This window comes from Sceloporus occidentalis, unplaced genomic scaffold (genome assembly GCF_023333645.1).
Source record: "Sceloporus occidentalis isolate IW3139 unplaced genomic scaffold, rSceOcc1.0.p SCAF_41, whole genome shotgun sequence".
NCBI lineage: Eukaryota > Metazoa > Chordata > Lepidosauria > Squamata > Phrynosomatidae > Sceloporus > Sceloporus occidentalis.
Genome location: NW_028317021.1, coordinates 5990073 through 6007327, shown reverse-complemented (window position 1 = coordinate 6007327; position 17255 = coordinate 5990073). Strand labels below are relative to the sequence as shown.

General features: G+C 44.1%; 1 protein-coding gene and 1 long non-coding RNA gene across 4 annotated transcripts in view; one reads left to right on the top strand and one right to left on the bottom strand.

Moving 5' to 3' along the window:
• Positions 1 to 12: 12 nt before the first annotated feature.
• LOC149290057 (uncharacterized) lies at positions 13 to 5853 on the bottom strand. The gene is made up of 3 exons (XR_016277265.1): positions 5658 to 5853; positions 1330 to 1468; positions 13 to 92 (listed from the first exon to the last, which is right to left on the bottom strand). It is a non-coding gene; the product is annotated as an uncharacterized LOC149290057 (long non-coding RNA).
• Positions 5255 to 17255, top strand: part of LOC149290055 (vacuolar protein sorting-associated protein 33A) — a 25081-nt gene continuing 13080 nt past the window's right edge. The window contains exons 1-5 of one of the 3 annotated variants that reach the window (XM_089489706.1): positions 5255 to 5405; positions 6913 to 6978; positions 10751 to 10878; positions 11986 to 12175; positions 16907 to 17023. In XM_089489706.1, the coding sequence (XP_089345832.1) occupies positions 5304 to 5405; positions 6913 to 6978; positions 10751 to 10878; positions 11986 to 12175; positions 16907 to 17023 (603 nt within the window). In that variant the 5' untranslated portion in view covers positions 5255 to 5303. Of the gene's footprint in view, positions 5406 to 5642; positions 5711 to 6912; positions 6979 to 10750; positions 10879 to 11985; positions 12176 to 16906; positions 17024 to 17255 lie in introns of those variants that run through there. The other 2 variants (XM_089489704.1, XM_089489705.1) reach the window with 2 other exon arrangements.

Genomic DNA, 17255 nt, shown 5'->3' with positions numbered 1-17255 from the left:
CTTCTTTGCCTTGCAGTCTCTCAAACCAGCGTCTTTGACTTTTCTGCCGTAGAGCTTAAGCAGGAGATGTACCACTGAACCAAACAGGGCTTCTAGGAGGCAAAGTTCAAAACATCAGGAGTCACAGACTATCAATTCCCACTTCCAATTCACTTTAGAATTCCTAGGCTGCAATCTTGTAGACCCTGAGTAAGTCCCATTGAATTTAATAGGACTTAGGAGAATAGACTGAGTAGAGTCTGTTTAAAAACCTCCCAAGAAAGATATTCCACCACCCTCCGAGGGAGTGCCTTCCACTGCCAAACAGCTCTTACTGTCAGGAAGTTCTTTCTAATGTTGAGGTGGAATCTTTTTTCCTGCAATTTGAATCTATTGCTCCGTGTCCTCATCTCTTGCTCCTTCCTCAATATCCCATCCCTTCCAATATTTAAACATGGCTGTCATGTCACCTCTTGGCCTTCCCTTCCTCAGGCTAAACACACACAACTCCTTAAGGCACTCCTCATAGGGTATGGTTTCCAGACCTTTGGTCACTCTCCTCTGGACGCACTCCAGCTTGTCAGCATGCTTCTTGAATTGTGATGCCCAGAACTGGACACAGTATTCCAGATGGGGTCTGGTCAAAGCAGAACAGAGTGGCACTATTACCTCTCTCAGCCTAGACGCTACACTCCTATTGATGCAGCCGAGGATCATATTGTCTGTCATTTCACACTGTTGACTCATGTTCAGCTTGTGGTCTACCAAGACTCCTAGATCCCTGCTGGAACTTCTCTTGTTCTTCAGGACTTCTCAAAGGTTTATTACCACTCCTAGTTGACAGGTTTAGGCCTGTCCTGTTCAGGTGTGGAGACGGAGGTAGCTGGCCTCAGCCTGTCAAGAAACAGGAGCGCTACAAGAAATGTGAAGTCGAAGGCTTTCATGGCCGGCATCCATAGTTTTTGGTGGGTTTTTTGGGCTATGTGGTCATGTTCTAGAAGAGTTTATTCTTGATGTTTCGTCAGCATCTGTGGCTGTCATCTCTGATGCTGGTGAAACGTCAGGAATAAACTCTTCTAGAACATGGCCACATAGCTCAAAAAACCCACCAAAAATGGCAAGACATGTTTGAGGAGGCCTCAGCCTGTTCCCAAAATGAAGAACGGTTTGTCTATATTGTTGTTGGAACCCTATGAACGCAAGGCCTCCAAGAGACCCTGTTGTTAACAGCCCTGCTCACATCTTGCAAAACCAGGGTCTTCCTCTTTTCCCATTGCCACCCACCTTTCCCAGCGTGATCCTCTTTCCCAGGGTGTCTCATGATGTGCCCAAAGTACGATATTGAGTCACCTTGGCTTCAGGGGAGATTTCAGGCTTGATTTGCTCTCAGAACTCTTTTGGTCTCCTTTAGCAGTCCACAGTAGCCATAGAGCTCTTCTCCAGCACTGCATTTCAAATGAGCTGATCTTCTTCTTTTTAGCTTCCTCCACTGTCCTTTCACAGCCATATACACAGAAATTGGAAATATTAGGAGTATGGAGGATCCTGCTTGACTAGTCCTCCCCCAAAATCTAGAATTGTTTTTCCCTCTTCCCCATGCGCCTGCTGAGATACATAGGGCTTTATACTAGTTTCCCCATGCCTCGCCAACTGTACCTCTGATCCCACTAGCCTTTGTTCTGGAGTCTCCCTCCTTGGAAGTCTTTAAGCAGAGGCTGGATGGCCATCTGTTGGGGATGCTTTGACTGAGAGTTCCTGCATGGCAGAATGGGGTTCGGCTGGATGGCCCTTGGGGTCTCTTCCAACTTTAGGTTTCTATGGACATATCAAACCAGTACATCTCCTTGATACTTGATCCACGGCATCTGTCTCCCTATTCCTCCCCGGCTGTGCTACTCTATGCCTCCCCCTTCTGCTCCTGCTTGACCTATTTACTTCAAGTTTATATAAGTGCCACCTCACTTAATGGGAATGTGGTCGGCAATTCTCCCTACCCCTGCTCTCTAATGTTTTGTAATTGCGATGCTTTAGCAGACAGAAAATATGTGTAGATGTCCGTGGAAGCAATTTGCAAATACTTTTCAGACTTAAACAGGGCAATTTTTCGGAGAAACAGCAGACAGGAAGGAAGATCTTGACCCTTGTGAAGATCTCTTGGAAGCAGCAAGTGAGCGAGGACTATTCAAAGCTGACAGAAGGACGCGCTTCATGGACCTTTCCCAACGATTTCCTATTATGTGTACACAGGCAACAGAGTTCGGTGCCCCGCTGGGCCTTGAAACTCACCAGCCCAAAACACACTGCAGAAACCATCCAGGTTGGGACGGCTTGGACTGCCCTGGTTCAGGGCTAGGGAATCCTGGGAACTAGTGTTTGTGAGACATTGAGCCCTCCTCTCTCAGCTCGGGGGCCACGACAAACCACAATTCCCATGATTCCCTAGCACTCAGCCAAGGCAGTTCAAGAGGTCTCAAACTGGATGGTTTCTGCAGTGTGTTTTGGACCCTCAGCATTCATCTGAGGCTGAGAGAGTGTGACTTGCCCAAGGTCACCCAGTGGGTTTCCATGGCCAAGCCAGGATTCGAACCCTGCTCTCCCAGAATCATAGCAGCATGTCGTTAGTGTCAACTCCAGGCCTGTGACAGGGACGTAGCCAAGGGGGGGGGGGTCCTGGGGTCCGGACCCCCCCTTCAACAGGAGGAGAGAAAAGGGCGCTTGTTGGAGCGTGCGCGTGCTTCAGGCTTCAGGAGGAGCAGTGGCGCCCTGGCGTTTGTTTGGGGCTGCGAACGTGCACGCGCACGCTCCAACAAGCGCCCTTTTCTCTCCTCCTGGTCCTGGGTGCCGCCCCTAAACTTTTTGTGGGGGGGGGCTGAGGGGGAGGAGCCAAAAAGCCCTGGAGGAGAGGGAGGGAGGGACAAGAGGCTGCATCAGGCTGCATCCACACTAAAGAAATAACTGGGTTTGGCAGCGATTTAACTCTTTTGTGGCTCATGGCTATGGAATTCTGGGAGTTAGAGTATGTTCTGGGGTCCAGATATTGAGGCTTGGCTCTTTTCTGGCCTCCTTTGATAGGACGCATCCTACATTTCAGACTTCTGCCCAGAAGGAATTTCAAAAGTCCTCATTTTTTGTAAGATGAGCAGATGTCCTCCTTTTCTAGGACATGTCCAATGTTTCAACCTTCTGGCCTGGATGAATGTAAAAATGTCTTCCATTTTTGGTAGGATGACCACACGTCCTCCTTTATCCAGGATACAGCACACATTTCAGCCCTGCCCAGGAGCAATGTCAAAATGTCCTCCATTTTACCAGGGTAACCAGACATCATCCTTTATCCAGGACACGTCCTACATTTCTGCCCAGGAGGAATTTCAAAACATCCTGGTTTGTTCAAAAAGTGTGCCTTTTCCAGCCTTTCCTTGAGGCTGAGTGTATGACTTCCTTGCCTAGTGGGTCTTCTTGGTTTGTTCAGAGAGTGTGCTTTTGCCAGCCTTTCCTTGAGGCTGAGACTGTGTGACTTACTTGCCTAGTGGGTTTTCTTGGTTTGTTTGTTGACTTGGGTGTGTACGAGTGTGCGCCTTCAAGAGGTTTTCTTGGAAGGTTTGTTCAGAGAGGGTTTGACTTTGCCATCCTCTGAGGCTGAGAGAATGTGACTTGCCCAATAGTTTTCAGGGATTTGCCTTCACCTTCCCTTAAGGCTGAGAGAGTGTGACAAGCGCTGTAATGTCTCTTGTGCGCCGCACCATTTGGACATGATGCATGAGCCACGTCATTGACACGTGCCCCATGTAAGATATTTAGCCTTCTCTGTTGTAGATAATCAGATTTTCATCGAATCCTGGTCTCCAGAGTCATTGAATCATAGAGTTGGAAGAGACTGCAAGGGCCATCCAGTCCAACCCCATTCTGCCATGCAGGAACTCTCAATCAAAGCATCCCCAACAGATGGCCATCCAGTCTCTGCTTAAAGACCTCCAAAGAAGGAGACTCCACCACTCTCCGAGGGAGTGTGTTCTGCTGTTGAACAGCTCTTAGTTCCTCCTAGTCCACCACACAAAGCTATATCCCAACCTCCTATCCAGGAAGAATGTCAAAATGTTCTCCATTTTGAGCATGACTGAGAAACATGAATTGATATTGTTTTTTATTAATGTTTTTGGCTTTTAGTTGGGTGTGTTCTCCATTTTTGAACATCCTACAATTTTTCCTACATTTTGTCGTGCATCATGTCCTACATTTTTCCTACATTTTGTGTCTTGGGCGGGCTCTTAGCCTCTCAAAATGGTGGCACTTGGTCTGGACCCCCCCTTCCCAAAATCCTGGCTACGTCCCTGCCTGTGAGGAAACAGAGGCTCAAGGCTGGGAAAGCTCTTTCAGCTGAGGTCCCAAACCCACTGCAGAAACCATCCAGGTTGAGTGGGCTTGGACTGCCTTGGCTGAGTGCTAAGGAATCCTGGGAACTGTAGTTGATGGTGGCCCCAGGGATCTCTGAGACTGAGAGAGAAGGTTCAATGTCTCACAAACACTAGTGCCCAGAATTCCCTAGTATTGAGCCAGGGCAGCTCAAGCGGTCTCAAAATGGATGATTTCTGTGTGTTTTGGACTGAAGCCTCAACTCCAGGCCTGTGAGGAAACAGAGGCGGAAAAGCTCCAGCTTGCTTTCACCTTCCCTCTTTCAGCTGAGGGTCCCAAAGACACTGCAGAAACCATCCAGGTTGAGAGGGCTTGGACTGCCTTGGCTGAGCGCTAGGGAATCCTGGGAACTGTAGATTATTTATTTATTTATACCCGGCTCTTCAGCCAAAAGCCTATCCGAGGTGGCCCCCCAGCTGAGAGAGAAGGCAGGGCTCAATGTCTCACAAGCACTAGTTCCCAGAATGCCCTCCTCTCAATGTCTCACAAACACTAGTTCCCAGAATTCCCTAGCATTGAACCAAAGTGGTCTCAAGCTGGATAATATGTAATATAAGGTGTGTTTTGGAGCCAAGTCTCAACTCCAGGCCTTGAAGGGAAGGCAAGCTCAAGGCCAGTTGGCCTCAAAGAAAGCCATGAAGAGAAGCCTCTCTTTCCCTCAGGCCTTTCTGCCTACACTGCAGGGCTGCTGTGAGGAGGAGGAGGAGGAGAGGGAGAGACCCGTGTGTGACGTCACAATGCTTCTTGAACGAGGCCTTGGCGCGTGTTGCTGACTGAGGGCGAAGCGGGGGCGCCATTTTGGGCGGGAAGAGGCCCGAGGCTTGAGCGCGCGCGCGCCGCCGCCGCCTCCGCGTCACGTGACCCGGGCTGAGGTCTAGGCGCGCCTGAGGAGGAGAAGGCCGAGGCCTGTCATGGCGGCGCACCTCAGCTCGGGCCGCGTCAACCTGATGGCGCTGCGGGAGGCCGGCCGCAAGGAGCTCCGCGAGTTCCTCGACAAGTGCGCCGGCTCCAAGGTGAGCGAGGGGCGGCCTGCCAGGCCCATGGAAGGCTCCCTGAGCTCCAGCCACACTGGAGAGAGAACCCTCTTTGGCACCGCTTCAACTCTTGTCTGGCTCAAGGCTGTGGAATTCTGGGAGTTGGAGTTTGTTGTGGGCCCCGAGCGGAGCTCCGCTCCGCTCGGGGCCCACAACAAACTCCAACTCCCAGAATTCCACAGCCTTGAGCCAGAAAATAATAATAATACTATTAATAATAATAATATGCACCTGAGGCAGTGGACTGAAGTCTAGGAAAGCTGTCTGCCCACTTCTTCCTTCCAGTGAGTCTCAAAGGGGCTGCAAGGCCTCTCTCCAGTGCTGTGTCCATTGACTCCAAAGCTTGCTTCCTAGGAAGTGTAGAAGATTGTAGCCTGCAGTTCTGCGCCCGGCTATTTGGGAGCCAGTCTTGTTGATCAAATGGCCTTAATTGCCAAATAATCAATAGAGGTGTTTACACGCTAAAAAGGGTCCCTTGAGATGTTGACAGATGCCTGTGAGCCGCAGAGGCGCATCTCTCACTCTCTCGCAGGGCTTCAGTGGAGCCCATTGCGGCATTGAGACTACAAGTGAAAGGGATCTGGGAGCCCAAGGAGACCACAAGTTGAACATGAGTCAACAGTGCGACGCGGCATCTAACAAGGCCAATGCGATTTTAGGCTGGATCAATAGAAGTATAGTGTCTGGATCAAGGGAAGTAATAGTGCCACTCTATTCTGCTCTGGTCAGGCCCCACCTGGAATATTGTGTCCAGTTCTGGGCACCACAATTTAAAAAGGATGTTGAGAAACTGGAGCCATGTGTCCAAAGGAGGGTGACTAAAATGGTGAAGGGTCTGGAAACCATGTCCTATGAAGAAAGACTTAGGGAGCTGGGGATGTTTAGCCTGGAGAAGAGAAGGTTAAGAGGTGATATGATAGCCCTGTTTAAATATTTGAAAGGATGTCATGTTGAGGAGGGAGCAAGCTTGTTTTTTGCTGCTCCAAAGACTAGGACCCGGAACAATGGATGCAAAGTGCAGGAAAAGAGATTCCAGCTCAACATTAGGAGGAACTTCCTAACAGTAAGGGCCGTTCGACAGTGGAACACACTTCCTCGGAGAGTGGTGGAGTCTCCTTCTTTGGAGGTCTTTATGCAGAGTCTGGATGGCCATCTGTCAATGGGGATGCTTTGATTTGGATTTCCTGCATGGCAGAATGGGATTGGACTGGATGGCCCTTGTGGTCTCTTCCAACTCTATGATTCTATGATTGTCGACTTTAGTACCATTTCGAAAACTATGGCAGTAGTTATGGAGACCTTTAAGATTTGCTTTGAAGAATCCACTACTTGGAAAACCTCTTTTATAGCCAGCATCCCACCCATGGTGGCCCCAAAGCACATCTTCTGCTCTACTGCTGTTCCCCCTTCTCAGTGCATTGAAAACCCGAGCGCATGACGCAACTGTGTGTGCTAACATGCTTCTGCTTTCCCCCCCTTTTTATAGGCCATTGTGTGGGATGAATATCTTACAGGGCCATTTGGATTAATTGCACAGTATTCACTTCTAAAGGTAAGGAATGGAAGAGGCTTTTAAAAAAATTAAGGCTGTTTATCTATTTGTTTTTTAAAGCTGGTATGTTCTGTAAGCATTGTGTTTGACATGGCTAAGGACAAATCCATTTTGAAGGGCTTGCATCACTCTCCAGGGAGTGTTGCTGACTAGCTGCCTCCTCTGACCCTTGTTTCCTTCTCTGCCTTGGCCAAAACAGAGCAGTTGCCCAGAGCAGTCACTTTTCTTTCTACCCTGTCTTGTCTTTTCCTACTTTTTTCTCCTTTTCTGCCAACTTTTGTTTCCTTCCTTGTACAGTTCTCCCTCCGTTCTCGCCGTCTTCAGACTTGCGTCCCTTGCTTACGCGCAAGGGATGAAAAAAGGGTGGAAGAATGGGGCGCCTGCACCTATATTTAAGCCAATGGGGCTTGAATATAAGCGAAACTCCATTTTCGCGAAGGGGTCTGGAACGGATCTCCCACGAAAAAGGAGGGGCGACTGTATTTTAAAAAGCACTCTTTTTGGGGTGGAGGAGGGTTTCCTTATTCTCTTCGATGGGACCAGTGGAGAAGGTGAAGTATCAACCTGTAAGATAAACAAGGAAACATTGGCAGGTCAGATACTGGCTGCAAAATTACAGAAGGAGACCACATGATGTTGCCTGCTAAACAGAGCACTCTGCCAGAGGAGAAGACCCCTACCTGTCCAGAGGTTCAGGTGGCCGTCTTGCACCCATATGTCCAGTCACTCACATAGTCTTTTTCAGTGCCTGTGTAGCAGTCACTCAACAAATGTCCATGCTGAGCCTGTATTTTAGAATGGTTAAGCAAACAGACACCCATCATGTTCTGATGGAGAATTAGAGAATCTGGACAGGAAAGGATGTTCTGGCACCACTACTAGATCACCAGGGGCCTTTTCACACTACACAATGACCGCCCTGTGTTTAATATGATATTATATTATATTTGTGTCATGTGAAATGACACCTGGACAGTCCTATGGTCATATAGACCTCCAAACTATATGCAAAAGGTTTGACAAGGGATGCCTCAGTTCAGTCACCCGCCATTTTTTGGGGCAGCCATCATTTTGGGCACAGTACTTTTCCCTCAGCTGCGGCTGCCATGTTTCAGTTCTGGTTGGGGGGTTTTAAATGCCTTAATAAGAGTCATCTCCCCTTGTTTCGCACAGGTTTCTACCTTCTTGAAAAGGATGGTCTTATTTCACATAGTGCAGGGGTAGGCAACCTTTTTGAGCCGGGGGCCGGGTTGCTGTCCCTCAGACAACTGGGGGGCCGAAGCCGGGGAGTGGAGCTTCCACCCCGGGGGCGGGGCCGCGTGCTGGGGGTGGAGCCTCCACCCTCTGGGACGGAGCTCCCACCCCCCAGGGGCCAGGCCACCTCCTCTTTGCCGGCCCCTGACGGGACCCCAGGCCCTGTCAGAGGCCGGGAAAGAGCCGGCGGGGACCGCCAGCGCTGGAGGCCTCCCCCTCTTTGCCGGCCCCTGACGCCAGAGGCCCGCTGCCGCCGCCGGAGCCCTCCTGGAGGACCCTGCAGCGGGCCTCCTGGAGGTCGAAGTCTCGCACAACCTTTTCTGTGGTCGCGCGAGACTTCGCCTCTTGGCGCCACCATTTTTTCGCCAAAAATGGCGATGAAGTCTCGCGTGACCTCGGGGAAGGTCGCGCGAGATTTCGCCGCCATTTTGGGCAAAAAATTGGCGGCGCCCAGAGCGGCGAAAAGCCTCGGCGCCGCCATTTTTTGCCCAAAATGGTGGCGAAGTCTCGCGCAAGAGCGGCAGGAAGGAAAACAATGTAAAAGAACTTACAAAACATCAGCAGTTATAACTCTTTGTGGTGATACTAAAGGCTGGATGAGTGAGAGAGAGTAGAGGATGGTCAGTGCTTCTATGACAGATTATATTTGTGCCTTTCTTCAGGAGATGGTTCTTTTTTTATAAGAGTTAAAGGACAGTGCTTACATTGACTCCTAGATAAGTTGACTCAGGTTTTTTTGGGTCACTCTTATTTAATAGACAGCAAGGGTTCCTTTATGCACTGGACTTCCTTTACATGAACAAATAGGGCAATTTGACCGCCTGTGCACTGAAATAAAACCCAACTCAGGGACTCTTCCATCCGTGCAAAGGCCAGTTCTGCCTCCTCTGCCATAACTGGTATTTCTCCAAGGCTGGGAGTCTGGCATTTGCCCCAAGAGTGTCTGATAAGCACAGCTCAAGAGGAGCCAACGTTACGCTGTGGTTGGTACAGCTTCCAGTACCAGCCTTCTGTGAGATGCCAACTTTGGCTGAGTGGGACCTTAAAGCAGCTGTTTTGCATTGGCTGCCCAAACAAGAAGAGGCCTAAGGCACAAAGCCAAGAGTCCTTCAGAGGCCTTTTCAAAGTGAAACCGGCTCAAATATGAAGTTGAAGAGGAGGAGGTTCAGGCCCAACAGAAGACGTTGGACAGTTTGTTTTGAAACTGAGTGCTGACTTGGGTGCACTCTGTCCCTGTCATTTAAGTGCATAAGGAACACCAAAGTAGCCTGACATTTCTCCTCTCCCTCTCATTTGTCCATCTGCACATTGCAAGTTTTCCAACTGCACATATTTCCTCCAGTTGCACATTTTTTGTCCAACTGCGTACTGGGGGGGAAATCCTGAGTGGGAGATAACTTCTCCTAGTTTCTTCTCCCTCCTGTCCAGAAAAACAGGACTTGTAATCTCCAACTTATTCTTCAGGTTTGTGTTGGGAAGCCAGTTGAAAGTTGGCTTGCAAGATGGATGGTAGCACAGCCCTTTCGCTGGCCACTTCAGACAAATTGTTGGGAAGATGGTGAGTGGGGAAATAATCCCTTGGTAGACTGTGGAGGAGATTGTAAGGAGGCAATCTAACTATTAATATCATCCATTTGCTGTAGAAAAGGAATCTTCACATTAAGTACTATTATTCTCTTCCATTCTGTTCCTATGGAAACAGGACAAAGCAAGAGTGCTAGGATAATGTTGTATATAAGAGTGTTTAGTGTCAAGACAAAGAAATGTTTGTCCAGATGGGGAACCCAAACAAAATCGATACTTAGAATTTATATTCTGTAAACCACCTTGGTTTTATTATATGCATTTGTGTAGAAGGCCTTGGAAAATTGTGATGCTATAAAGCCACATAGGCTGCATCCACACTGCAGAAATAATCAGGTTTGACACCACTTTGGTGCCATGGCTCAATGCTGTGGAATTCTGGGGATTGAAGTTTGTTGTGGCGCCAAGAACTCTCTGATGGAGAAGGCTAAATGTCTCACAAAACTACAATTCCCAGAATTCCATAGCACTAAGCCATGGCAGACTGGAGTGTTTCTGCGATGTGGACACAGCCACAGTATTTGGAAACAGCACAGGGAACATACTGTATATATTTAGTAGTTTTCTCATGAGAAAAGTACCCTAGATAACACAGTTGTACTTCATATGATTTGCATTACAATGCATGAGGGTAACTTTCGTACTTATTTTGAAGATCACTAAAAAAGGGTAGCCTTATTAATTTTATCCCCATAGGATTGAATGTTTTATCCAATGCAGAATAGAAAATAAATGTTTCTGACGTGTTAGTTTATTCCTGATTCTGGGCAATCTCCCCCACTAAATGTCTATTTTAAAATCCAAGGATAGGTACTTAGAATAGCAGTGGCTTCAGAAGTAGGCCCCAGTTACATCTAATTTTTTCTGAACTAAACTTCCAAAGACTGAAGTACTATTCCATATTGTTTTCATATTGTTTCTTGTCTCCTTCCAGGAACATGAGGTGGAAAAAATGTTCACCTTGAAAGCGGGGCGTCTCCCGGCTGCTGATGTCAAGAATATTATTTTCTTTGTCCGGCCAAGGCTAGAGCTCATGGATATCATTGCTGAAAACGTACTCAGGTAGTGTGCCATCTTGGTTTTTATTCTGTTTCCATGTTCCACAGTTTTGCAGCAGGGAAATGTACACTGGTTGTTTCCGCTGAGTGGAGAAGGCGTATCTGGACTGTTCTCTCCAAGCAGATCTCTTACTGTCAGATCTCTTACTGTCAGGTCTGGATCACATGTGATGGTGATACAGTTTTATTCTGGTCATGCTCCATCCTTATGGAGCACGATGGAATTGTTACACTGAGTCTCAGAGTTTCTCTAGGGAAACTGAAGAGAAGAAGGTTCAGTGGGAAAAATTTGGTAGAAGGGTTCACTCCTGTCTCTGTGTCTTTTTGGGTGCCTTGGATATTCCATCACTGGAGAGTCAGACATGAAGGAGCATGTTCCATTATCTGAGTTTGTGAATTTTAGTATACTGTATATACTCGACTATAAGTTGACCTCACGTATAAGTCGAGGGCAAATTTTAGGGCCAAAATTATGGATTTTGCTATGACCCGTGGATAAGTCAAGGGTAAAATTTAGGGGCACATAGCAAAGGATCTAAAGGATGAGGCAAAGCAAAACAATGTCAAAGAACTTACAAAATTCCAGCAGACATAACCCTTTGTACTTATTTTTAAAGCTGGATGGATGAGAGAGTAGAGGGGGTCAGTGCTTTTAGGACAGATTATACTCTTGCTTTTCACCAGGGGATGGTTCCTTCGTTTAAATAAGAGTTAAGATACAGTAATAATAATAATAATAATAATAATAATAATAATAATAATAATAATATGTTTTATTTGTATACCGCTATTCCAAAGATCATAGCGGCGAACAGCAAGTAAGCTAATTAGCAAGTAAGCTAATTAGTACCTACATTGACTCCATGGATAAGTCGACTCAGGTTTTTTGGGTAAATATTTTGACCTAAATTTCTAGACGTATATACAGTAAAAGGGCTTTGAGCAGAAACTTTGTATGTTCTTTTGTTTTGGTTTTTCATTGATTGAAAAACATACTCCTTATCTAAAGTGACACTCCTTATGAACTGGGGTCAGACTGCTTAAAGCCAGTTTATTGGTTTGATCTGGCAACTCCTGCTTCTCTTAACACTTTCTCCTTGTCCCTTTCCAGTGAAGACAGAATCCGTTGCCCACAGAGAGATTTCCACATCTTGTTTGTGCCACGTCGCAGCTTGTTATGTGAACAGCGGCTGAAAGATCAAGGAGTCCTGGGCTCCTTCATTCACAGAGAGGAGTATAGCCTGGACCTCATACCATTTGATAGCGACCTGTTATCCATGGAGTCTGAAAGTGCCTTTAAAGTTAGTGTTTCTTTCTTTCTTTCTGTTTGTAGTGTGCAGAATGGGTTATTTTTCTGAAATGACTCCCTGCCCAGAATTTTGCTAATACCTCCAGTTTCATCCATCCTTCTGACAAATCACCAGCAAACTGCAACTTTGGCTTCCTGCTGATTTGAAGTGTAGATATGAACCAGATGTTTCCTATCTTTCACACACACACACACACACACACACACACGCCTCCCTGCACAAGAAACACAAGGCACAACCGTGTGTTGTGTTGCAGGACAAGGAATAATTGTTTTGAATAGAAATAAAGCAGATCACCTTTGTGGAATTCTATTTCAGACTTTAAAAGATCCTTGGTTTAGAATAGGCCTGCACAACATATGGCCCGAGGATTAATAAAAGAAATAGAAAACCCCTTTCTAAAGAATATATTAGTGATTTGGAAAAAATATAAAGGAAAATCAATGCCTGCTATCTCAGCATTAACCACAGTTGTAATGTTAAAAAATTTCCCAATAAATTTAAAGGAACTAGGGAAAGAATTAAGGAAACAAGAAATATATAGGATAAAAGAATGGATGAAGATAATGAAGGCTAAAGGAAAAAATCAAGGAGAAATTGCAGAGTCTAAAATTAACCTGGTTTAATTGTATTCAGTTGGAACAATGGACAAAAAATTGGAATAGGAAAATTATAGAATTTAGAGAATATATGAAATTTGAACAAATAATTAGGGAAAGAGATAGCATGGAGGCAAATGAAATTTGAAAGGTGTTACAAGTGAAATATACAAATTATTATCAAAACCTAATGAGTAAGAAGAATATCTTAGGACAGTATGGGAGGATAGCTTAGCACAAATAATAAATGTTGAAGAATATTATAAATTAATTTGGAGATGGTATATTAAGGTAAAAAAGAAATAATAAAGAGAAATGATTTTGAAGCAATATGGAAAATATTTGTGCAAAAGCTTTTAGTAAAAGAGGAAGGTGGTTTACCTCCACAGGAAGAGTTACAATTTTGGAGGGTAGAATAACATGAAGATTTTAGGTGATGAGGAGCACTTGGGGAAGGAAGGAAAGAAAATGAATTAGTGATAAATTAATAATATTATACCTTTGGAATTATGAATAGTATATGATGAAAGGAAGACAGTAAGAAGAAGGAAGATATTAATAATAATTTTATAACTTTTTTAAAAATCACTGGTTTAGTTAATTTTTTTTAAAAAAATTGATAATACTATATATAACATGTATACATAACATACATACATAACATATTATAACATACATAGTGTAACATACCATATCATACAAAACATATAATAATAAAAACAAAAAGCTGTACTTTTGCTATTTATTTAACTCAAAAAATACTTCCAGAATAAATATACTTATCTTCTTTCAGTAGTGAATAATTTGGCTTCCTATCACATTTAAGGATTTTTTTTCTGGCTGTGTCTTATTTTACTTCTAGCATTATTTCTTCTCTTTTACTTATAACAAAATTTATACTTTTCTATGTATCTTGTCTTAAGGAGGGAGTCTGGTGGAATAGATAACAATTGTATATCTAAATCTAAACAGCTACTAAACTCTTAAGAATTCTCGTAATTTTACTTAATTATAATCCTAACTGTAAACATAAGAGCAAATATATATTGTTAGTTATGTAAATGACAAGCCAAAGTGGAATACGTTGATTGGTATTTCTTTTCTTTACAGCTTTTTACACATTCCCAATATTAATATTAGTTAATACTAAATGGTTTAATATTAATAAGATTTAGATAACGTAGTAAAGAATGGATAATTAATGTGATTTATTACATATTAAAAATAAAAAATAAAATAAATGGAGGATGAGAAGGGAAAAAAAGAACTCGGCGGGCATTAAAAACCCTTGTAAAAGGAACTTTGCTGTCAGAGGCCTTGTACACTTGTCCCTCCATATTTGCGGATTTGATTATTTGCGGATTTGATTAATATGTTCTCGAGAATATCTAGGTCCTCCAGTGCAACTCTATGGTCAACTTTAACTAAAAGTTGCACTGAAAGACCTAGAGATTCCTAGACAGAATACTCTACTAAGCATTTGTAGCTCCTCCAGTGCAGTTCTATGGTCAGTGTCTGTTGGACATTGACCACAGAGTTGCACCGGAGGACCTAGAGATTCCTAGAGAGGTGTCCTTTCAGGTAAAAACATGGTGTTTTTCTTATTTGTGGTTTTTCCATATTCACGGGGGTCTTGTGCCCCTAACCCTAGCAAATATGGAGGGACAAGTGTACTTTTTAAAAAACCCAATTTAAGAAGCCATTTGTGGCAGTCTAATTTCCTACTCTCTGTACTTCAAAGGGAAATCTCACATGTGCCCCTGTGATGGAGAAGTGGGCACAATTTAATGCATGGTTCCTTTTATTGTGATATTTGTGGTATTTTAATCACTCTTATTCTCCCAAAAAATCTCTGGTAAACCATATGAATACAGTCAGCCCTCCTTAGCCATGGATTTTTTAGCCACAGATTCAAGCATCCATGGCTTGAAAATACTAAAAAAAAGAGGTTTAAATTCCAAATAACAAACCTTGATTTTCCATTTTATATAAGGGTCATCATTTTACCTGCCGTTGTATTTAATGGGACTTGAGTATCCACAGATTTTGTTATCCACGGGTGATCCTGGAACCAAACCCCAGCGGATAAGAAGGTCCCACTGTACTTTTTTTTCCTCCTTTGCGATCAAAAGTCCCAGATTACAGATAAAGTGTTCAGATGCCATGCAACCACTCATGCCTACTGTAGACACTTGATAACTTGGTAAGGATCTACCCTAGCCAGTGAACACATGGAAGATATTTGAAAACACCAATGTCAAATATGATTCCAGAGTATGATAAACTGAATGCAGACAAGAAGTGTAATGTGTCCCATTAACTAAATGTTGTAAACAACAAGAAAACCTTAAAAGTGTATTACAACTTGTACCACATAGCAAAGTAAATATTTTAAATAATGTGATTTCGTGATAAGTAAAAATCTTAATTAATAAGTGTAATTAACTGATATTAAAGTTCCCCTTTTTATAATATGGTTTATTTGCAAAATAGTTTAATCTTTAATGATAGCTTTACTTGGGAAGTGAGCCGCTAAAAACCTATCTGCAGCCTGAAGAACTTGAGCCTGTTTTAATTGTGGCCCTTACCTACTTCCAGGTTGTGCAGGTCTGGTTTAGAACCACAGTTTCTTAAAAGGATACTATTTTATTACTGGTGCCTGCTGAATCCCCCTTTAAAGCCATACAATTGCCACTACACCTTATGGCAATGGCAATTTCCCAACATTAGGCTTCAGTGCATGACCCTGGCTTCTACTATTAGGAGAGGAGAGCTGCTCCCAATCTCCTGTATATACTTGACTATAAGTTGCCCTCGCAAATAAGTCAAGGGCAGTTTTTGGGCCAAAATTCTGGATTTTGATATGATCCATGGATAAGTCAAGGGTAAAACTTAGGCGCATGTGACAAAGGATCTAAAGGGTGAAGCAAAGGAAAATGATGCCAAAGAACTTACAAAATTCCAGTAGGCAGAACTGCTCATGCTAAAGGCTGGATATTTGAGAGAATAGAGGAGGGTCAGTGCTTCCAGGATGGATTACACTCTTGCCTTTCACCAGGGGATAGTTCCTTTTAAAAAACCATTACATTACAGTACATACATTGACCTGTGGATAAGTCAACTTGGGTTTTTCTGGTCCATTTTTTAAAAATTTTAAAATAAACTTTATTAAGCAAAATGGGTATTACAATAAGAACATCACAAACAACAGCAGTAACAGCAAAGAAAGCCCACAATTACGAAGTATCCACACGCAAAAAAATGAAAGAAAGAAAAGTTAAGCTGTAAATACATTAAATTTTCTTACATATAATCTAATTAATTACATAACACATCATCCCCATCAATCCCTTTGCTTTCCTCTCTTCCTGGCAAAACTTTTTTTCCAGCCTTGAATATCTACATCAAGAAAAAAAGGAATATATGAAAAAAGAAGTTTAAATACTATAATTTTGTATTGAACACTAATAACTCGACACCATATTTGTCAAATTTTTAATGTAATATTAATTAAAATATATTTTATATTTTGTTAGGATTTCTCTTATGGGGGAAGCCTAAAATCAGTCAGGCCCTCTCCAGACGGGCCTAAAGTGCGCCCCCGTCACATGCTAGGGGTTGGCCGAGGGCGCACCGCCCATACTGGCCTCACCCCTAGCATGTGACGGGGGCGTCAAAATGGCGGTGCCCTGTACACACGGGCGCCGCCATTTTGACACGACGGACACTTAGCATCCACACGTCCCGGCGTCATTGTGACACCGCAAGTGCGCCATTGGTGCACTGCGGCCTCACAAACACACCGCAAGAAGAACCCTCTTTTTAAGGGTTCTTTTTGTTGCGCGAGGGAGCCACGCGGTTGTCCGCTGTGGCTCCCTTGCGCAGCAAAACAAGGCACAGATATCCTGCCTCAGTCAGTGGTTAGCTATTAGAAGGGTTGCTTTCCCCATAAATCTGTCCATGTTTGGAGGCTTTCCTCTGGTTACGTCCCCCATTAAGGTATTGGAAGGACTCGGGAGACTCTTTGAATTCTGCAGTAATAATTTGGCAACTGAGGCTGTTAAGCTAAGAATCCTGACTCTATGCTGTGCTTCTCACCACCTTTCTGACTTCTCTTTTGTAGGAGTGTTACTTAGAAAATGACCAGACCAGCCTTTACCATGCAGCTAAGGGGCTCATGACCCTTCAGGCGCTTTATGGAACAATCCCACAGATTTTCGGAAAGGGAGAGTGTGCACGGGTAAAAATGAACTTAATACTTACACTTACTGCTAATCAGGGGTCTTGAATACAGTTTTGCTGTGTGCCTACTCCTTTTTATGGAGCAACTAAATTGGGATGGCAGAAGGGAGATTGGGATCTACTGGTAATGCCCTGACTGATAAGCAAAATGGCAAGCAGTTTTGACTGCAGATTGTTAAGAAACAGTAACAACAGTATGGTTTTTCCATGTATATTAAATTGATGAAATC